The following is a 23,425-nucleotide window of genomic DNA, read 5'->3' on the forward strand; positions in this document are numbered from 1 at the left end:
TATAAAAATGAAATGCATCATGTCGATTCTGTTTTGAGGAATTACATAATAATGTCCGATTGGTCATTTACACAGTCAAACACTTAATTTAATCTTTATAAAAATAGGCTCATTCGTGAATCTTACAAGGTTCATATGTGATAATTTTTTATATTTAAAAAACTCAAAAATTAAATTTCTTTTTTGAGAAAAACAATGGTTAAAATATTATATATGTACTATTTTCATATTTTAAGGTGCATAGGGTATAATCGAAATTATTAGTATCTTTAGAGTAATTTATGGGCATAACATTTCCTTGTATAAGCCTAAGATTGACAACTATTTTGGTCTAAAGCATTTAGCTGAGGTAACGTTGCTGCTAAAGCGTAATTTGGGCTCTGAATGCATGGGCTTTAATCCTGAAGGTCGAAGCCCAATGTTTTTATCCAAGTGTGTAAATCAATACTCAATCGCTTGTTCCAAACCCATAATATTAGGTTTAACAAGTAACAATATCTGCACATAAATATACACTGTGAGATGTGGGGGTAGATTTATGTTTTCGTGATGCCTGCAGTCACTATCAAATGGCAAAACCATTTGTTTCTCTGAGTCTTTTGTTAAAGCGTGTTGGTGCTTTTGAAAATGGTGGACATGTTCTAAAGTGAAGCATACAGCAATGGTCCTCCGTTTCTTTCCTTCGTATTCCCCCCCCCCCCCCCCCCACCACCAATCGAATCGTAAAGATTTTTTTTTTGGGAGAAACTGTTGCTTGCAAATCACGAAGATAAAAGCCCTTGAGGCTGCAGCTTAATCCTCTGAACTCCCTCACACGCACATGGGTCCGGAATGCAGCCCCTGGATGTTGAAAAAGCATGACTAATCACATGCATAGCTTTGCTTGTGTTAGAAAATGTTGAGGATCTATTTTTATTTCATAAAATTGAATGAAAAAACCCATGTTCCTTCCACTAGGGCTTGGGGAGGACACCTCAGACCTGACCACTAAAACAAGGGCCTAGGCTTGAGCCGATGGTCCTAAACTTTTCAACAAGCTATCCGAGTTGGACCATGATGGTCTTAGAAAAGGCATCCAACTTCCAATTACTCTTTAAAGAAGTACAGGGCCATGTGCTTACATTATCTGGAATCAATCCTTTCTCGTGCTATTTCAAGTATCACTCTTTGGGTTGGAGAACAAGAAAACTTGGTTTTTCACTGCAATGGACATCAGAAACTGGTGCAATTCAGGGTGCAAAACTGTCTGCTTAGGCCGGGGCTACCATGAGTTTGGACCTGTGGCTGTGAACTCATCACCATCCACCACCGGGTCAAACAAATTGAAGTGGAAAGTGCTCTGGATGAAGATTAAGAAAGAGCAGAGGAAGATTTTTGAGTCTGATCCAGCGCAGGTACCCTATGATCTTTACACCTACTCACAGAATTTCGATCAGGGCTTTGCGTGGGATGAGCCTGACAACCTCTCTCGATCATTCTCTATGAGGTTTGCTGATCCTTCCAGGGTATTTCTAAGCAAAGCTGCAGTCTAGTTGAAATCTTGAAGACACAAGTTTTCAATCCTTGATGCACTGAAGCTATCTGCTAGTCTTCAGTCTTCGTGGATAAAATGTTTTGTCCCATTCAATCTTTTCATCTGTAAACAGCATGTTGTCTTCAGACAGAGAAAGGGAAAAACTGCAGTGTCTAAAAAAAAAAGGAAGCAAAACTATTTCTGTAATTTCTGATATTGCAACTGTGATGCCAATGCTTGATCAATATAAATATCTTGACTAGCTAATTTGTTTGTTTTATGTATCTTCTACTTGAATTAACCACCAAGTCCAGATGCAAGGCCTTTTGACATTTTCTTGTGGCCGACAGTGCATTAATTGCTTTCGCTCACTGGGAAAAAAACGGACCATTTCTCAAAAAAATAAAAACGCAAAAAAAGGAATAATGATTTTTGAAGCAAATTAAACATTATTACTAGGCAGCAACAGCTCTCTGGCCGCTGGAATTGTAAAACCAGATGGGATTCTCAAGTTGGCGTTGAAAAATTAGTGATCTGATGATTCAAAATCATGTTATATAATTCAGAGTTTCCAATGATAAACTTTGGCGAGACTTGGAACAAAAGTATCTTAGATGACAAATAATAGTGGAGAAAGATGCTAGACAACGTCAATCACCAATCAAGTACCTTTAACTTTGAAGAATTTGCAAGCCATTTAACAGCTGTAACACTAGCATCCTTATCCCGTGAGCTAGTTGTGTATGATACACAGTTCATATTCCAAAGCTTACAGTACGCACTTCTTACCATCTGGGAAAATTTACCCCACCCACTATGAGTTGATGGCTTGTTATCGTTGATAGCGAGACTGATGCCTAATAATTTAATATTTCTTTTTAATCTTGGCAACAACCATCGAATTAATTAATTTATCTCTTATTTTTTTTTACAAAAAAATCATGATCTAAAAAAAATTAATATTAAAATGAATCTTTAAACTTATAAAATATTATTATATGAATCCATAGGTTTAAATATGGAAATTTTTTATTTCTTATTTTTTCTAAGGAAAATGTAACAACGGGCCGGGCTTTTGATTTTTGCTCAATTCGGCTCCTCGCACAACAATTTATTTTGAAATCCAAAATCCTTATGATACTGCAACTCTGCCGTTACTTTGGCAATCCAAAGGATAAGCTTAACTTTCAGCAGAAACGACGTCGTTGAGGAGCAACCGATCTTCCTCTTTACAGGCAAGAAAATACCAACCTCTTCCAGCAGACAGAAATATAGTATCAAACGTAATGTTATCTAAATTTATATAAACATTACATTTAGATTCATAAAATTGTTAAAATTTATAACATTTACATTAACAATAATTATTACAATTTAATTCCTCAAACACATATGTTCAAAATACTAACAATAATTATTAACAATAATTATTACAATTTATATCAACACATGTTCAAAACACCACCACCCTTTACCATACTACGTCGTTTTAGAATTATTTCCCAATCTTTCCCCTCAATTTCACCCCGAGAACCCTTTCCATCTTAGCCAGTACCGTTTGGTTCGGCACCGCCTTCCCACTCTCATATTCCTGAACCACCTTAGGCTGCTCGTTTATCAGCTTAGCCAACTCAGCTTGACTCATCTTCTTCTGCAGCCTGGCCTTCTGTATCGCTTGCCTAACATCCGTCGAAACCCGGTCCAGAGAAGCCGGTTCCGTTCCTTCATCAAGCTTCCTAGCGTTTACCACAGGCCCTGCGGTTTTCTTGTTCGACCCGGCATCGAACTTCTTGATCATCTGGACCGGTGCACCTGACCGCAGCGCCTGGTTCACGGCCTTCGGATCGCGTAGCTCCTGAGCCTTGGTCTTGGACTTGTGAAGCACCACGGGCTCCCAATCCTGAGTCACGGATCCACCAAATCTGCTTGGCATTGTTGAAGACAATGGAAAATCTTAGATAAAACCAAATGAAACTCTGATTCTTCCGAACATAAATTGGCCTTTATATAGAAGGCCGAGGCTCTGGAAAGTTCCGGCCGTCTTTAATATCTGGAAGGTTCTTTGGAAGTATACGTTGTAATATAATGACATGGCAATTCGTTATTGAGTCCTTTTGCTGTCGAGGATAATAGAAAAAGGTAATTAGCGTGAAGCCGAAGCAATAAAGTCAAAAAGGTCAGGAAATATCTCTTTGACTTGGTGACGTGGTGATATTTCATTTGTTTAGAGTCGTCTAACGTCAAGTGTGTTTCTTAGGTGGGTGAGGGTGAAATGAATCAGACGCTTCAGTTTGAGATATAACGTCGAGTGCACGGAAACATCAGTTCTTCAAAAATGCTATCCAAACTCTCCCTTGTTATTCTTGATGATCGAACCGGGTCGAGGAACAAGCACTTTTGATGGATATGCTATTGCATATGCGTGAGATTTCGAACTTTACATCCTTTTCCACCTTTAAGAGAATTAATATGCCATCATCCACATGTTACACTGAAACACATGGCCTGCTCTTTTGAGTTGAAGCCTGAAGGTTGTTCTGAAGGTTTTTCTAAAGGTGAGCAGAAGCTGGTTCTCCTACGCCCAGATAGTTATGGTTTTCAAGTTGAAACCATGGCTGGGATCCCGATAAACGTAGTTGAAGCTACCTCAAAGGCTGGACAAGTAATAAAAAGATCTGATCTGTTGGAGAAAGTTTTAGGTCTAGTGAACATAGATCAGAGTTCTAAAAGTCTCCATGAAGAGTGGTTAAAGACCCTAGTAACTGTCTTACAGGTTGGAAATTCAGAAATTGTAACTTTGATGAAGGCGATGCTTACGACACATTGTTTTGCTTGTGGCATGAACTAAAAAATTCACATAGAGTCTGCAACTAAAAACAAAAACATTTCATTCGCAAATTGCTTTGCAAAAATCATGTTTTGTAAACAAATCCTTTTGCCAGACACGTACATACTCTATTTGCAGTCCTTAATTCGGCAGGGACTACGGATTGGCTCATGCAATTAGGACAGTAGGGTTGGTTGGCTTGTTTTTCAGTACTGGCCCCGTCTGATTTGGGTAACGGGAGAATGTTACAGGCTCACAGGGATGTCCTTATAATCAAGATGCATGCTTTGTCTTCTATAGGCGATTGAAATGTGCTATAATACTACTATCAGCAGTCTTTTCAATTGTTCTTGAAACATTAATTTTCCATCTCCGTTCATTAATAATTGTTCTTGAAACTTTTCAATTGTCTATTATCTACTGTGGGCATGAAACTTAACTAGCTAGGCTCAAATCTGTTTGATCATTTCTGAAACCAATTTTTAGCCAATAGAATCGAACAAAACAAGGAGATATTAGTGGTAGAAGTCTTCAAAAATTCATCCTTCTACCAAATAATCCTTCAGTTCACCAAATAATACGGCTTCCTTCGTTCCAATTTTTTTGGACGAATGACTTTCTTACACGTTCCTTGACACTCACTTTTCTCACTAATCGCAAGACAAAAACTTCATTTCCACACCTGAAAGAAAAAAAATGGTCATTGCAAGATCCAAATCTTGAACTTGGTTTAAGTTTATTCCCTCTTTGAACAAAAAGAATGGAAGAACAACAGAACAAGAAAGACATGGGCAAATCGAAAAGGAAAGAGCTAGGAATGTCTTGCATGTTGAACACCGAGGTAGGGGCTGTCCTGGCCGTGATCAGGCGACCGATAGATCCAACCGCTCAATTCATCTCTCCCCAAGAAAACTATTTTGACTCTTCAATCCAACAATCCTTAAAATCCTTAAGGGGTTTCATTTTCAATCCCCATCAAGAATGGCGAACCATTAATCCTTGTATTTATCTATCCCCATTCCTTGATGTTATACAAAGTGATTACATTCCAGCTGCAGCCACGGGACTAGCCCTGTCAGCTATTTTGAAGATTCTTAAACTCGAAATATTCGATGAGAAAACTCCTGAAGCAAACGAAGCTATAAACTCCGTTGTTACTGGGATCACGGGCTGCCGCCTGGAGAAAACAGACACGGTTTCTGAGGATGCCGTGATGATGAAGATTTTACAGGTTTTGACAGGGATTATGAGACATAATGCTTCAGTCTTGCTCACGGATCAGGCGGTTTGTACAATTGTCAATACTTGTTTTCAGGTTGTTCAACAATCTGTAACCAGAGGAGATTTGCTTCAACGCTGTGCACGGTATACGATGCATGAGTTGATTCAGATAATCTTTTCCCGATTACCCGACGTTGAGGTTAGTGAAGGGGAGAATTCAGAATCTGAAACTGATGATGTTGATGAAAATTCAGGGTATGGAATACGTTGTGCGGTTGATATTTTTCAGTTTTTATGTTCTTTGCTGAATGTGGTGGAAGTTGTGGACACGGAAGGATCGACATGGCATACATCTGATGAAGATGTTCAACTTTTCGCATTGGTTTTGATTAATTGTGCTATAGAATTGAGTGGTGATGGAATTGGAAAGCATCCAAAGCTTTTGAGGATGATCCAGGATGATTTGTTTCACCATCTGATCCATTATGGGACTTGTTCAAGTCCACTTGTGCTTTCCAGGATCTGCAGCACTGTCTTGAATATTTATCACTTTCTTCGAAGGTTTGATTTGCAGGGATTTATATCAGATTCTGAACTGACTTTTTTTTGTCATCAAAAGCCATGACATTGGAATCAAATTGCTATTTTGCCTTTTGCAGGTTCATACACCTTCAACTAGAGGCTTTCTTCTCGTTTGTGTTGTTGAGAATTGCATCTCCCGGAGCTTCTATGCAACTTCAGCAGGTTGCACTGGAAGCAATTATAAATTTTTTCAGGCAACCAACGTTTGTAATTGAAGCTTATGCAAACTATGATTGCAACCCTATTTGCAGAAATGTATTTGAGGAGGTTGGGAAGTTGTGTGCAAGCAGGCCTTTCCAGGGACTGGTCCCATGACGACTTTGCAAGTCCAAGCTTTTGAAGGACTGGTTATCATGATTCACAACATTTCTGATAACATTGACAAAGAAGATGATTCAAGCACTTCAGAGCCATTCCCGGTTGAAATTACCGAGTATAGACCCTTTTGGGTCGATAAACCAAAGGATGATTTAGAAACTTGGGTGGAGTATATAAGAGTAAGGAAAGCACAAAAGAAGAAGATATTGATTGCTGGGAACCATTTTAATCGAGATGAAAAGAAAGGCTTGGAATACTTGAAACATTGTCTGTTGGTCTCTGATCCTCCCGATCCCAAAGCTTTTGCTTTCTTCTTCCGCTACACTCCGGGGCTGGACAAGAGCATGATCGGAGATTATCTTGGTGACCCTGATGAATTCCACCTTGAAGTTCTTAAAGAATTCACAGGAACTTTTGAATTTAAAGGCATGATTCTTGATTCTGCGCTTAGAACTTATCTTGAGACATTCCGGCTCCCAGGAGAGTCCCAGAAGATTCAAAGAATCCTAGAAGTTTTCTCGGAGAGATTTTTCGATCAACAATCTTCGGAAATCTTTGTGACTAAGGATTCAGTGTTCATTCTTTGCTATTCTCTCATTATGCTCAATACAGATCAACACAATCCACAAGTCAAGAAAAAGATGACGGAGGAAGAGTTCATAAGGAACAATAGAGCAATTAATGGAGGGCAGGATCTCCCCAGAGAGTACCTGTCCGAGCTGTTTCACTCCATCTCAAACCATGCAATCACGGTTTTTGGTCAATCTGGTTCAGTAGAGATGAACCCAAGCAGATGGATTGAATTGATGAACCGAGCCAAATCGATGCAATCATATGTCCTTTGTGATTTTGATCGTCGCCTGGGAAGAGATATGTTTGCCTGTGTTGCTGGCCCAACAATTGCAGCTCTTTCTGCATTCTTTGAGCATGCTGATGAAGATGAAATGCTCCATGAATGCATTGAATGCCTGATCTCTGTAGCTAGGATAGCTCAGTATGGGCTGGCAGACACGCTGGATGAGCTGGTTGCCTCATTCTGCAAATTTACAACACTTTTAAATCCTTACGCTTCTGCAGAAGAAACATTGTTTGCATTCAGCAATGATATGAAACCAAGAATGGCTACCTTGCAGTTTTTACTATAGCAAACAACTTTGGAGATGCACTTCAAGGGGGTTGGAGGAACATCGTTGACTGCTTGTTGAAACTCAAAAGGCTTAGGCTACTTCCCCAATCTGTCATTGAATTTGATGTTGCTTCCACTTCATCATCTGATGTCCCAGAAGCCTTGAAATCTGAGTCTGGAGTAATTTTTCCAAATCATGATCCTAAGCTCTTCAAGCGCCAGACTTCTGGCATGGTTAGTCGGTTCTCCCATTTTCTATCACTAGATACCATGGAAGTGTCTATATCTCTGGGCATAAGTGAATTTGAACAGAACCTGAAGATCATCAAACAGTGCCGAATTGGGCGTATATTTCAGAACAGTTCTAACTTACCTACTGAGGCATTGCTGAATCTTGGGCGTTCTCTTATATTTGCGGCTGCTGGTAAAGGCCAAAAGTTTAGTACTCCAATTGAAGAAGAAGAAACTGTTGGCTTCTGTTGGGATTTGATCATTGCCATTTCTTTATCCAACATTTACAGGTTTCAGGTGTTTTGGCCTTCTTTCCATGATTATTTTCTAGCAGTTGCTCAATTTCCTCTATTTTCCCCAATCCCATTTGCAGAAAAAGCCATTATTGGCCTTTTCAGTATCTGCCTCAAGCTTCTAGCTTCATACCAAGCAGATAAAATGCCAGAGGAGCTCATTTTTAAGTCCATAAATTTGATGTGGAAGTTAGATAAAGAAATTTTTGACACATGCTCCAAGTTCATAATTCAGTCGGTGAGCAAGATTCTCATAGAATACCCAGCAAATTTGCAGACTCAACTGGGATGGAAATCAACCCTTCATTTGCTATCTGTCACAGGACGACACCCAGAAACATATGATCAGGCAGTGGAGATTTTGATCATGTTGATGTCTGATGCCTTCCATATATCACGGATAAATTATGCCTACTGTATTGATTGTGCATTTGGTTTTGTTGCCCTCAAGAACAGTCCTCTTGAGAAGAATTTGAAGATCCTTGATCTAATGTCAGATACAGTGAATTTGCTAATCCAACGGTATAAAATTGAGTACTCAAACCCGGGAAACAATTATAGTATTGGAAGCAATGCTAATACTTCTTCATTGGAGGATAACTCAAAAGCCATAGGTTCCATTAACTTTACCTTGAGTTTATTTGTCAAACTAGGGGAAGCCCTTAGAAAAACCAGCATAGCACGGCGAGAAGAGATAAGAAACCATGCAATTGCATCTATGAGGAGAGGCTTTCAATTGGCTGAAGATCTGGAACTTTCCTCCACCAGTTGTATCAACTGCTTTAACCTTGTCATATTTGCAATGGTTGATGATCTGCATGAAAAGATGATCGAATATTCGAGGCGTGAAAATGCAGAGAGGGAGATGAGAAGTATGGAAGGGACTCTCAAGATTTCCATAGAGCTCATGACAGATGTGTACTTACAATTCCTAAAACTGATTTCAGAGAATCCAGGGTTTAGGACATTCTGGTTAGGCGTTCTGAGAAGAATGGATACATGCATGAAAGCTGATCTGGGAGAATATGGTGAAACAAAATTGCAAGAAGTTGTACCAGACTTGTTGAGAAAGATGATCAGAAACATGCAAGAGAAGGAGATTTTAGTACCCAAGGATGGTGATGATCTATGGGAAATTACCTACATTCAGATTCAATGGATAGCTCCTTCACTCAAGGAGGAGCTTTTTCCTGATGAATTGTGAGCAAAGTGGTATAGTACTAAGGTTAGTTTCAACCTCAATCAAATCAAGTAGCAAACATATTAAACCGTATAGAGTACGACTTCCCCCTTTCTTTTCTCTCGGGGTTGCATACTTCTAATAATAACTATTTTCTGTTACAAAATCACATGATGTTTAAAAGCACAGAATTTCCATTGAACATTTGACATTAATCATTTAGCTTTTGTCCTCCATTGGCCCACGCTCACATGTCTAATTGCCTTTGCTTTCAAGTTAAATCCTAAATTGACATTAAATTTTTCTTCCCCTTTTCCTATATTTCAGACATCTACTCTCTCCCGCATCATTACAGAAGCTCATTACAAGAAGGCAAAATCATGGAGTCTTTCCATTCACCTTAAACGCTCTCTTTGACCCCACAATAATTTTCTTTCTTGCCTTTTATCAACATGTCTACTTCAGACCAAAGCAAAGCCAAAACATATAGGTCCTTAAGAGCTCGAAAAGAACAGAAATTTACCAATAATAGTTTTTGAAAACTATATATCAGCAAATGAAAAGCAAAGTTCCATAATTTGCACCAGGGCCATTGCAGCAGTTGATTCGGCTAAAAGATATATATATAACTCTTTGACCCTGGAAATAGCAGATTAGGTCTCTTCAGAAAATATCAAAATTTCTTTACCTTTTCCTACATCCTTATGATTAAAAGCAATTAAAAGAATTACCATCACAGGCAAAACCAATTTTCTTAAGACTTTTTGTGAGTACGATATAACCGACCTACAAACCTATTCAATCATGGTGAATTTGCAAGCAAGCAAACAGCAGAACTGATCTTAGCTATACAAATTAGCACATTCACTCAGTCATTTATGATCTTGCGCTTTTACACACAATGCCAAGAAGAACAGCACAAGTTCTTGAGTCCATCTATCTGATGAACACGGCCGAGATTTTTAGAGAATCCATCAGGATAATCCTTCTTCATCCTACTCATTTCCATTCCATCTCCATCTTTCTCTTCTCACCACTTCCGGTTTCTCTTTTCTTTTCACATTTTCTCATTCACCATTTCCCTCAAATTCCTTCCTCAACTGTAACAATCACCGATAATTTATTTGGACATCGCCTGCCCAATTTGCTATCCAAAACAATAGTTCACATCATCATTTGCATCCCTTCTTCCATCACCTTCTCTCTTCTTGGAAGAGCTGCCACCGTCCAAGCAGTTTCAGATAGTTACAATGGAATAAATCTTGATGGAAGAAGGCTATTCATGAGAAGCGGTTCGGCTTGGTTTAAGCTTTTCCACACAAGATTTTGGGAGATCCTTATCATACTAGGCCTCTTTGGAGGCTTGCTGGTTGGTTTAGCAGCAGCACCAAAGATACTGTACACGTTGGGAATCTGCTCAACAAAATTAGGATTCTGGGGTGTTCTTGGGTTCCTAGGCATACCTTTCTGTGTGATTTTTGCACATGTAATGGTCGTAGGGAACATGGCAAACGTTATATCAGTATTGGAAACAGAATGTTATGGACTTGATTCACTATGGAAAGCTAAAAATCTTATGGAAGGAAGACGACAATCAGCTTTAGTTATGGCTTTGTTGAGCAATATGGGCTTCAGGCTTGTTGAGTGTTTTTTTGAATTGAGAATGTCCATGGGCATCTGTATGTGGGAAATACCTGTCTTGATATCCATGTATTCCTTAGTACTTGTTTTTGAAACAGTCATGAATGTTGTATTTTATTATGCATGTAAATCTTGAGAACAAAATCTTCTGATAAGGGAATTTCTTTAAATGAGCATTCTGAGAGTACCGCCATCGAGCCGAGAGATCTGGTTAGTCGCCAAAGAAACACAACTTCTCCTTCACAAATGTTGAGAAGCCAATCTTTTTGTGGCTTCTATGTTCCAGCATAGTCATGTTGCTCATTGCTCTGGCTGTCAATGGTTGATGCAAGTTTCATACACACCTCATATGAAACCAATACTTATTATGGAAGCATCAAATGAACCTTCAAACGTGCATTTGGTCTTTTCAAAGACAAAACTCTCGAATTCAAGTATTCTCTAAACTTAGGAAGGATCTCAAAACCCATCTGGTCATTTCTAAGCCAGATCCAAAAAGATTTCAATCACATGCATTCTGTGACCAAAAAAATTCACCAAAATGTGCTTCCAATTAGCCAAACACAACCCTCAAATACCAGCATGCATTATTCTGAAGCTTAATTGGGAACATGAATGCTCCATCATAGTTTGCCAATGTACGAGCTAAATATCTTTCAATGTAAAGACAATAATTAAGTGGAAGTAATTAAATCTGTCTGACAATTCTGAAACAAAATAACAAGCAAATTTGAGCAAAAAAGATATATATAGAAAGCCAAGGTAATGTACATTCATTTGCTTGGCATGAAAGCTTCTAAGGAGCCATTTAGAAGGTGTCAAAATAAGCCCAATAAATTCAAATGGCAGCATATAAAGATGATGAAAGTTAGACTAATAGAACATACATTTATTAGATTCTAAATATAAAACATCCATAAGACTGAAACCTTCAACTTCCACAAGTCATCTTACCAAGCAGTGAGCACAGGGTCCTCTGTCAATCACACTTACTGCAGGTTCAGATGCAATGTCCTTTAACAAAACTTCAAAAGCTGAGAATAGGAGAAATCCAAAAGGTTAAAAAGGGAAACTTCTTGAGAATAGCACAATATTTAGAATGCCAGAAAATTAACCTAGACTTCAACTAATTATGAGAATTCCATATCTTAATTTAACAAATACATATTTTTATACGGCCATTAAAAAAAATTTCCACCAAGTGATTCAATTCTCAAAACAACAAAAACATGGTCCACAACCATGAATCTAGACATCATAGAAAATATTATGATGGATTCTATATCATACACTGCAAATATGATAAGCAAAGTGCAGCAGTTGAAAACAAGAAATGACAAAGTCACAATCATGCCAAGCATATTATAATTTAGAAAGGTTGAAAACTGGAAAGGGAAAAAAACATGAGTTGAAATCCAATGAAGTGCTCAAGGTAAAAAGAGTGCACATCACCAAGCACCACATTACCATTGTTTCTTTGACATAAAAATTTTTAAGAAATACTGGTCCATTTCAGACAAACAAAAAAAGAGGACAAGGATTAAAGGCGAGGCATATTACCTCCGGTACTACTAATATAAGCTACCATTCATTTCAATTTCAAGTTGATGTAACTATCTATACACCTAATCTATTCCCTCAATTAAGATTTAAAAGCAAGATGTATTGCAACCTCTATCACCTACCAATATAAGGTAGCCATTTGGCTCAAACACAACTTTGTTTTCTATTGCCTAAATGTCTACTATTTTCTGCAAACTCATTAACAGGCTATTGTATAGTGATTAATAATGAAGTGTGGCCAGATTAGCTTAGGTTGAATCCAATGATCCAATCCACTATTGAGCTCAATTCAAACTTGAGTTCCCAAAAAAGAAAACCACAACAAAACCATCATAATTTCTAGCTAGTAACAGCGGCCTTATCCTCTACAATCAGGAAAGAGAAGTATTGATCGTTACCAAGTAAAGGAAAATTCAGTTGAAATAATCCAATAATATATACTTTAATGTAAAAAAATGAACAAGACAAGTGCTATGAATCTTTCCTATTTTGGAATTTCTCCTTGGAAACACTAACATATCAAGATATAGCAATGATTAACAAATACAAACAGGACAAACAAATGAAACAAGATCTCCAACATTAAATGGTCTATTGTAACGGAAAGCAATTTGATATGACAACTATAGGAACAAAGATACATAATAAGTACACACCAAGAAACCTATTCGCTGATATTCTCCGTGGAATTGTCATTGTCTTCATCGTCCTCGTCACTCTCATCCTCATCGGCATCATCCTCTTCCTTCATTTTGGCAATCTCTGCTTGTGCCCTCTCCAAAATCTGCTCCTTCTGCACCTCCAACTCCTTCTGAAAATCCATCCTCATTTTCTCCAACTCCTTTATATGCTCCCTCTTACTGCTCTCAATCTTCTCATATATCTTCCCAAACCTCTGCACCGAATCAGCCAACATCCTCATCGAATGCTCATCATTCCATTCTCTTCTCATCCTCGACCCTCCATCCGCTTCTTCTTCATCATCCTCCTCCATCTCTGACTCCGCAGGACTATCCCTCATCTCATCAAAACCATTAGACCTATCCAAATAAACCTGCGGATTCATAAAAACAAACTCCCCGGAATCCACTCCGCAAGCCAACCCTGATTCTTGTTGCCTAAACGAAGAACCCAACCCCATTAACATCTCCATTTTCCTAAAAAACACCCATTTACTCGAATTCAACCCCATTTTTTCAGCTTTTGACTTCTCTTTCTTAAACTTCCTCTTCAACCCATGAATCATTCGCCTACATTGCCCTTCATTTTTCTCACTTTTCAAGGCATCACTAACTTTCTCAGCTACATCAACCCAATCTTCACCCCTCAAACTCCTCCTTCCCAAATGCAAAAACCTATTTCCCCAAACTTCTAACAACACATAAATTTCTTGCTGGGTCCAATCATAGGTGTTTCTGAAGCTATCTCTATGATCTGGAGCGTATTGATAGCTGGGAACTGATGTTCTCAACTTTTGCCGTTTTGGGTATCTTTCAAAATGCTCGCTTTCTTTAATACGACGGTAATAAACATCAGGATCATCGTCGTTGTCGTCCTCTACATCATCGTTTTCTTCTTCCATTTCTTCTTCTTCATCGACCTCTTCTTCTGGTCCGTAACTGTACACATGGCGAGTTCTGACCGAACGAGGGTATTGAGGGTGGCGACTAAAAGAAAAGGGCTTGGTTGGGTATCTTGAATCGTCTTCAATACCATCCATTTCTCTTGTTTCTTTTTTGGGGATTTTGGATTCGCGAAATTTGATAGGTTTGAGGAAAATTAGAAGAGAAGAAAATTGAGGTTGCAAGGGAAGAAAGGAACCCCAAATTGAAAATTCTAGGGCTTTCAGGTTGAGGAGGAGATTGCAACCCGAATTAGGGGCGACGGGTTTTACAATTTTGGAGTTTGGGCCTCATCATGGGTAAAAATAATGGGCCAAAACATTATAAGGCCCAAAAATGAAGTATTCATCGATTTTTTTCAAATTTTTCTATTGGCCTTACACAAAAGTGGTATAGGGTCCAGAATCAGCCTGTTAAACTCGTTGGGCTTATCGGTTCGAGATTTCATATTTCAAATTGACGGAGAAACAAGAGGCCAAACAATAACAAAACCCATCCCTGCCCTTTTCTAACTCTTTCTCTATTTCAATTTCAATCCTTAATTTAGTTCCTCAAAGATTTTACGAATTTGTTTTATATATATATATATATATATATATATATATATATATATTATTGAGGAATGCAAATATTAAAATATAATTTTTTGAATAAAAAAAATTATCTGTTGAATCAAATATTTAAATGTATGAATATTCTAAAATTTATTATAAATAAAAATACTTAATAAAAAATAAGTATGATTTACTTGAAAAGTGCGTATTTCAAGCAATTTTATAAATGGGTTCCTTTTGTTATAAAAATATTTTTTACCTTCTTATTTAATGAATATCTTTTACGCTGTTTAATGAATATAAAATATAGAGGAATTTCCAAATTGTTGATAGAAAACTATTATGAGACCGGGAATTTATGAATACTTGGATTTTTCTAAATCACATAACCTCCATCTTCCCTGCTCACGGACTTTAATTAACTGTCATAATCTGTATACATAGACGATTAGCAAGGCGGTTATTGCTTCCGATAGCATTCGAAATAAGTTTAATAATTTTAAATACGATACGATAATATAAAATAAAAATTATATGAAAAAAATTATATATAAATTTAATATAATTATATTTTGTATCTTAATCATATCGATACGATTAAGATATATTATTATTTATGTCATATTTTGTACCAAACAGTAATAATACATTTAATACACGATATATTTATAACATAAAAAAATTTAAAATTTATTTTAATTTATTTAAGAAAAAAATTAATAATCATATTTATCGTATCATATTTAGTTTTTAAATATTTTTTATTTAAATACTAATTTAGATAATTTTTTGTTTAAATAAATTGGTTAATCATGTCTAATCATATTATTCGTATATAATTATGTTAATTGTATCATATCATGTAATATTATTTTGGTATAAATTAATTTTAAATGTATTAATCGTATTATGTTACATGTAATACGTATAATAAATATATCATATTCATGTTTAAGTTATTAGTGTCATTTAAGTAATTGTGTCGGGTCTGTGTCAAGGTTATTCATGTCTGTCTGAAATCAGTGTTGGATCTTGGTAGTCGATTTTAGGGGGTTAATTGATATTATATTAAATCAAATATTTTTTTATAGAATGTATCTTATTATATTATTAATATATATGTGCAAGCAATATACTAACAAAATATACATGTTTTTAAAATTATAAATTTTGTTGATTTATAAATCAATGTATAAAAAAAATAATACATTAAATAAACAGCTTTATTTAAAATTGTGAATCTTTCTTACAATTATGAGTTATTTTAATATATATATATAAGTAAATTAACTGTTAAACAATATTATTTTGTCAAAACAAGAAAAAAAAACTATATAATTAAAAGAATAAAATTTGAAACTTTAAGATTAGAAGTTAGGATTTTTTTTTTTTTAACTTTGAAATAAAGTGATTTTAATTTGACTTTTGTGTTAAAAAAATTGCATGATAGAGAATAAAAATCTAAGATAGAATTAAAAGTGAAGAATTATATGGAAAAGTAGAATTGTAATCAATTAAAACGTATAAGAAATTATGTTTGATACTTTGGAGACCTTTAATCTTATTTGAGAAATTAGAAAGTTAATTTGGCTTTTATTAAATTTATATTATTGTGATTTAATCCAGTGACAAATTTCCTAATTTTAAAAATTTGTAAATAATGATTTATTAATAAATAAATAGATAAATAAATAATAATGTGATTTTAATATATCTTAATTTCAATGAACAAAATTAAATTATAAAATCACATAAAATAAATAAAATTAATGATTTTAATTGTAGAGAGCTATTTCATTTTATCATAACATAAAAATTAAAAAAACTTAAAAGTTTTTAAGGGGCCAAGGCTTTCAAATCAATATTACCGTTTGTTTTGTCTGAAATTATATTTAAAACAAAATACAATACAATAACATAAATTATCATACTTAATTTGAAAAACAAACTAAATCATGGAATAAGAAAGACTCCTCTTTAAACAAGCAATTTGATACATGGCAACCACTAATCTTTTAAAAGAAATAGGAAATTATGCATTTTTTAAATATTCTTTACTAAACATAGACGTGCGAAGATTCTATTTTTCTTTTTTTAATTTGAATAATGAGATATTTGTTCGACTCTTTGAGTAAGAAAATATGTGCAATTGTTATTGAGCTGAACAAGGAATAAATGCAATTAATGTTGTTGAACTAAATATTCGAAATACGTGTAATTAATGTTATTAAAAGAAATAAGAAATTATGGATTTCTTAAATATTTTTTTACTAAATATAGATGCACAAAGATAGACGATGCGATTTTAATTTTAATTTTTTAATTTGAAAAAAGAGATATTTGTTCAACTCTTTGAGAAATAACTCTATGCAATTGTTATTGAGCTGAGCAAGGAATACATGCAATTAATGTTATTAATTGAAATTAAAAATTATTTAATTTTAAATTTAAAATATATTTAATATTATAAAATTTTAACATTTTAATAATAAATATAAATTAAATAGGTGATTTGAGTCAAACTTGAAACGAAATCTAAAATTTAGAAATATTTACAATTAAATGCCACCAAATTCATAGACATTTCTTAATTTTTTAAATTCATAATTTTTTTAAAATTATGTTTAAGAAAATATCAAGTGCTTACTAAATGAGACTTGATTTGAAAAATAAAAAAGAATGAAATCAAATTGGATATCAATTTATCATAACTTTTTTATAAATAAAATGAGTGTTATGACTTTGAAGAGGAAGAAGTATAACAGATTACAAATTTTTATACAAAATATAATTGATGCGCTGATTATATTACATACATAAAATATGATTTCAAAATTCAATTAGTTATTGTTATTTGTAACAATATTTTGATATAAATAATAGGTTCAAATCAATATAATCAAGCATACTATTAATTGAAGTATTTTTGCATATTATAAGAAAGTTAAATTAAGAGAAAAAATATTATCTGATTGAGTGAAAAGTCAAATATAAAAAAAAAAAATTATAGATAGTACCTGCAAAATAAAAGAAAAAATATTTTTTGTAACTTTGTACATTGTAATATATAAAAAAAGAAAGCTAATTGAAAAAAAAAACTACCTAATTAAGTGAATAGTCAAAAGTAAAGAAAAAATGTATGTAGATAGCACTTACAAAATATAAGAATATATGTGTTTATGTAACTTTACATCTTATAATATATATATAAAAAAAGTCTAAGTTAAAAATCTTGTGCTTACTATAAGTAGGGTTAGCAGCCCAACCCATCCCAGACAGATTCCAACCCGACCTAATCTCATAGAATTGATTTTTTTTTTTTAAATTAGGTTTCGGATTGGGTCAAATAATAATAGAAAATAGTCAAAGTCGAGTTTTAGGCAAACCTGATCCGACTTAACCCTATATATATAATTATTTAATTTTTTATTTATATATATTTATCTATTTATTTAATTTTTTATTTATATTAAAAATAATATTTTATTAATTTCATGTTTGTTCGGATCGGATACAATTTATATAATATTAGGTTAAGTCAGGTTCAAGTATAGAAAATAAAAAAAATTTTGGGTCGGATCGGATTGGGTTTTGATTTTATGGATATAAAATTGGGTACAGTTACCTGATGCCATCCTTAACTATAAACATCTAAAAAAGGAAAAAAATAAATGCTTTTATAACTTGAGGTAACACAAAAATGGAGAACAATAAAAAAAAAAATGATGTTAAAAAATGATATTAGACAATAATTTATAAATTATTAAAAGATTAAATTTGATTTTTTTAAATAATATAAGATTATCATGAAATTTATTAAGATAAAATTATATTTGATATTTTTAAAATTGAAGATATATATAAAAAACTAATTTTAAAAAATAAAAAATATATATTATTGTCCTAATTGAAAATTGTAGGTGAAGTGTTTTATATTCTATGAGCAAACTTTACAATTATTAATACTATAAATTTAATTGTAAAGGAAACAAAAATATAGACATTCTAAAATGTAACAGTAATTATAGATTAAGAACAATTGTGCTTTTTCACTCGCTATTTGGTCATTTAAGACTAATCCCATGTCAAAGATGATTTTTTTTTAGTAAAAAGAAAAACTTTGGATAATTTAAAATTTTTAAATAAATATATCTTAAAGAGATTTGGATAACCAATAATTTTTTAAATAAATTTATTTAATCCATAAATAAAAAATAAGAATTAGTTTTACTTATTTAAATAAAATCTTACCAAAATAAAAAATAATAATTTTATTTCTTTAATTATTTTAAATCTAAATTGATTTTTTATTTAAATTTTAAAAGTTTTGGATAATTAAATAAATTTTGAAATTTATTTTTTAACAAAGAGTCTAAAATTAAAAAACATTTTATATATCATTATAAAAAGAAATTTTAGTAATTTTTTTATGTGTCAAAAAGAAAAACTATTTATGTAAGCATCCACATAAGAAAACCTTATATGGTAACCATATATGTTGTAATATAATATATATATATATATATATATATATATATTAGATTTCTTTTATATTTAGGAATGTAAAGATTAATATTCAATTTTTTGAATAAAAAATATATCATCCGTTTATTCAAATATTTAAATGTATGAATATTCTAAAATTCATCATAAATAAAAATGCATAACAAAAATAAGTATGATTGACTTGAAAAGGGTGCATTTCTACAATTTTATAAATGGATTCCTTTTTTATAAAATATTTTTTTACCGTATATGTTAATGAATATCTTTTACATTGTTTAATAAAAATAAAATATGAGGGAATTTCCAAATTATCCATAGAAAAACTATTATGAAACCCATACGGGGAAATTTATGAATACTTGGATTCTTGTAAATCACATAACATTCCATTTTCCCTCCTCACAAAGCTCCGGATTTTAATTGATTGTTGTAATCTGTATACACAAATAATTATCAAGGCGGTTACTGCTTTGTATAGCATTTGAAAAGTAAATTAAATAATGGAATACGAAAGACTCATTAAACAAGCAGCTATTGCTTTAGATAGGGAGCAAATTAAATCATGAATAGGAAAGACTCCTCGTTAAACAAGCAATTCGATGCATGGCAACCACTAATCTTTTGAAAGTAAAAGGAAATTATGCGATTCTCAAATATTCTTTATTAAACATAGGCGCACAAACATCGACATTGCGTTTTTTTTTTTAATTAGAAGAAGGAGATATTTGTTAAACTTTTTGAAAAATGAATACATGTAATTGTTATGGAGCTGAGCAAGGAATACATGCAATTAATGTTATTGAACCAAATATTCAGACATAAAATATGTGTGATGCTTTTTATTTCTAAGATATTAAGATCATAAGTTGCTTGTGATCTTTCTCTTTACGTTTCAAAACTTAATTCTTTCATTTTATTGTATTACATGACTAAAATTTTGATGTCCCACACAATTTAGATACTGTTATATATTTGAATGGTTTTGAGAAAAAAAAAGATTATTTTTATAAAATTTGATATCCAATTTATATATTTGGAGATTAAAATAATTAATTGATCATAGAACCATTTAAAAACAACTACATCACATTATTTAAGAAATAATTAGATGGAGACGAAAAATACTTAAAAAAAAAAGATATATAGTTAAGAATTTTTCGAACAATAATTACATATTGTCTTTGTCACGTATCAAAATTAGATGCAATAAATTAACAAATTAAAAATAAAACATATTCAAAATTAATATACAAGATAACTAATAAAATATGAAAAAAATGTACAAATTACTAAAAAAAAGTTAAAAATGAAATTTCTTAATTAATTAATGTTTATTTTATTCTTATTTTTTAATTTTCATAATTAGCATTTTTTATTATTTCAAAAGGAAACCTCAATAGTTAAAATAAGAGATAATTTGACCTTGACATCTTTAGTTTGAGTCCCAAGATATAATGGGTGTGGCTTAAAAAATTGAGAAGAGTTACCTCTTTCTAATCTTATTTATCAAAAATAAAAAGTTCAAGATTTATAATTAAAAGATATTAAGGTTTTATTTTGATAGACGGTAAGATTAATTCTGGTGAAATTAAAAATAGTAGTGAAGGTGATATTAGTTATTATAACGGTAAAATTAAAATCGATGATAAAAATGTGTTTAAATATAAACGTAGTGATGATGGTGAGATAAATTTTAATAAAATAAAAAATGACCATTAAAAACATTAGTTTAAAATTTATATATAATAAAATTTTAAATTATTTAACTTATAAAAATTAATAAACAATAAAAAATTTTAAAAAATATTTTTATGATAAATAATAATTTTGTTAATAAAATAAATAATAAAATATAATATATTAAATAGTATTTTTATTATATTAAATTATAATCATTTTATAAAATTTTTTAAAAATTAAAATAAAAAGGGAAGAGAATAAGTCAAATTAAAAGGATAAAAAGATAAAAAAAAAAATCAATTGTGCATTTGCTAGCTTGACCTAAAACTTCTAGTGGAAAAAAAAATTGATTTTCACACCTTAGATTATACATCCAAACAGATGTTCAATGTGTTGAGCACGATTTTATAGAACAAACCCAATTTTATTGAGGGTACATTTGAATCCAAATGCAATGAAATTCAAATCTCTTAACTCTTTTTTTTTTTTTTTTAAACACTTTTTTGTATTGCAACAAAATAAATTCCCATCCCTTCCTTTTTTTAACTCTTTCTTTGATCTAATTTTAAGTCCTTAATATAGTTCCTCAAAGAATTTAGGAATTTGTTTTATTTATACATTTTTTATGTTGAGGAATGGAGAGATTAGAATCCAATTTTTTGAATAAAAAAATATGTTTTATGCTGTTTAATGAAAATAAAATATAGAGAAATTTTCTGAAAGGAAAACTATTATGAAACATATAGAGGAAATTTGATGCATGGCAGCCACCAATCTTTTGATTGATTTACATGCAATTGTTATTGAGCCAAATATTCTGACATAAAATGTGTGATATTTTTCAGTTACAAAAAGTTAAGATGAGAAGTTGTTTGTGATCTTTCTCTTTTCCTTTTAAAACTTTATTTCTTCAATTTCATTGTATTGCATGACTAAAATATTGATGTCCCATACGATTCTCATATGCTGTCATATGTATTTAAACGGTTTAAAAAAAAAAGTAGATTATTTTTATAAAATTTGATATCACACATGAACAGATTCAAAATAAACCAATTTATATATATATTTGGAGATCAAAATAATTAATTGATCATAAAATCATTTAAAACAATTACATCACATTATATAAGAAATAATTAGATGAAGACAAAAAGTCTTTTAGGAAAAAAAAAAAGGAAAAAGATATATAGTTAAGAATTTTTGGAACAATAATTGCACATTAATTATCTTTGTCAGATAGCAAAATTAGATGCAATAAATTAACAAATTAAAGATAGAACATATTGAAAATTAATATACAAGAGAACTAATAAAATACAGAAAAGTTTTGTATAAATTAATTAATAGTTTATTATTTTTTCTTATTTTTTTAATCTTAATAATTAGCATTTTTCATTATCTAAAAAAAATATCTCAATAGTTAAAATAAGAGATAATTTCAACTTGACATCTTCAATTTGAGTCTCTGGATATAAAAAATGTGCTTTAAAAGATTGAAAAAAATTATCTCCTTCTAATCTTATTTATCAAAAATAAAAAGTTTAGAATTTATAATTAAAAAACATTAAATTGGTTTGGAATTCAAATCTCATAACTCATTTTTTTATCTTTAAACACTTTTTTGTATTAAAAAAATTAAAAATCTAATAATTCATAATATAATTAATTAATTTTGTTATCAACGTACCAATCTTGATAAAAGTCCTAAATTGATTTCTGTTGCAAGTAGAATTATATTTATTGACAACTTTAAAATGTGTTGCATTTTGATTAATATATAATTAACACAATTATACCAAATTCCGCCGATTTTCCATTTTATTGAAAAACCACATCACATGTGGAAAGATTTTATTCAAGTTTTATCAATTTTTTGTTGTACCATTTGGCACTAGCTGTAACTTCCATATAAATGAATGCTAACGCAGCTCTTTTTTTCAATAATCCATACTATTCTCATCCATCTTTTCTGTTATTGGTTCATTTCACTCTTTCTCTCGTTAATTCGTTTCTTGATTATAGTCTTACTTATAGTCATGGCTTTTTCACTCTCTGTAAATCTAATTGTGAAGAAACCTTTTTACCTGATGATCCATTTGTTAAGTTGAAGAACGAAAGAGTTTTACTAAAAAATAAGAAAATAATCTAATACTTTATTCAATACTTTATCACCGAGTTTGGCATAGCTAGTATTGATTTATTGATTCCCTGAGGGATTACAAGTATTGAAGTATCATTCAAATAATGGGATAAAGTATTGGATTATTTTCTTAATTTTTACCAAAGTTCTGTCGCTCTTGAACTTAACAAACGGATTATCAGGTAAAAAGGTTTCTTTGCAATCAGATTGAAAAAGCCTTCGAGACAGCGAAATTCATCGTATGTCTCACCGGGACTATAAGCAAGAATATAAGCAAGAATATAAGCAAGAAATAAGACTATAAGCAAGAAATGAATTAACGATAGCTAGTTAAAAGTAGAGAATTAGTAATATAATTTTTTGGGGTTATTTCATTTCCTTGGATTGATCAAGACTCGGTGCTATCCAAACTGTAGAGCTCCAAA

At 32.0% G+C, this 23,425-nt stretch overlaps 4 protein-coding genes across 4 annotated transcripts; 2 read left to right on the forward strand and 2 right to left on the reverse strand.

Annotated features, from left to right (window-relative positions):
- Window positions 1-2,828: 2,828 nt before the first annotated feature.
- On the reverse strand, window positions 2,829-3,614 carry LOC111303222 (multiprotein-bridging factor 1c-like). Its single transcript, XM_022899323.2, has one exon. The coding sequence runs from the start codon at window positions 3,444-3,446 to the stop codon at window positions 3,009-3,011; it is 438 nt and encodes a 145-aa protein (XP_022755058.1). The 5' UTR covers window positions 3,447-3,614; the 3' UTR covers window positions 2,829-3,008.
- A 1,486-nt stretch (window positions 3,615-5,100) lies between these two features.
- Window positions 5,101-9,315, forward strand: LOC111303223 (ARF guanine-nucleotide exchange factor GNL2-like). The gene is given in 4 exon segments (XM_022899324.2): window positions 5,101-6,122; window positions 6,221-6,420; window positions 6,423-7,586; window positions 7,589-9,315. Coding segments are annotated over 4 exon segments (4,113 nt in total).
- An 875-nt stretch (window positions 9,316-10,190) lies between these two features.
- LOC111303221 (uncharacterized) lies at window positions 10,191-11,068 on the forward strand. The gene has a single exon (XM_022899322.2). The coding sequence runs from the start codon at window positions 10,193-10,195 to the stop codon at window positions 11,066-11,068; it is 876 nt and encodes a 291-aa protein (XP_022755057.1). The 5' UTR covers window positions 10,191-10,192.
- Window positions 11,069-11,661: 593 nt separating this feature from the next.
- LOC111303219 (trihelix transcription factor ENAP2-like) lies at window positions 11,662-14,363 on the reverse strand. Its single transcript, XM_022899321.2, has 2 exons — window positions 13,152-14,363; window positions 11,662-11,966 (listed from the first exon to the last, which is right to left on the reverse strand). Exon 1 carries the CDS (start codon window positions 14,213-14,215, stop codon window positions 13,160-13,162), a length of 1,056 nt encoding a protein of 351 aa, XP_022755056.2. The 5' UTR covers window positions 14,216-14,363; the 3' UTR covers window positions 11,662-11,966; window positions 13,152-13,159.
- Window positions 14,364-23,425: the final 9,062 nt, after the last annotated feature.

This window comes from Durio zibethinus, chromosome 13 (assembly GCF_047325235.1).
Source record: "Durio zibethinus cultivar Kanyao isolate XHJ-2024 chromosome 13, ASM4732523v1, whole genome shotgun sequence".
In the NCBI taxonomy this organism is placed as follows: Eukaryota; Viridiplantae; Streptophyta; class Magnoliopsida; order Malvales; family Malvaceae; genus Durio; species Durio zibethinus.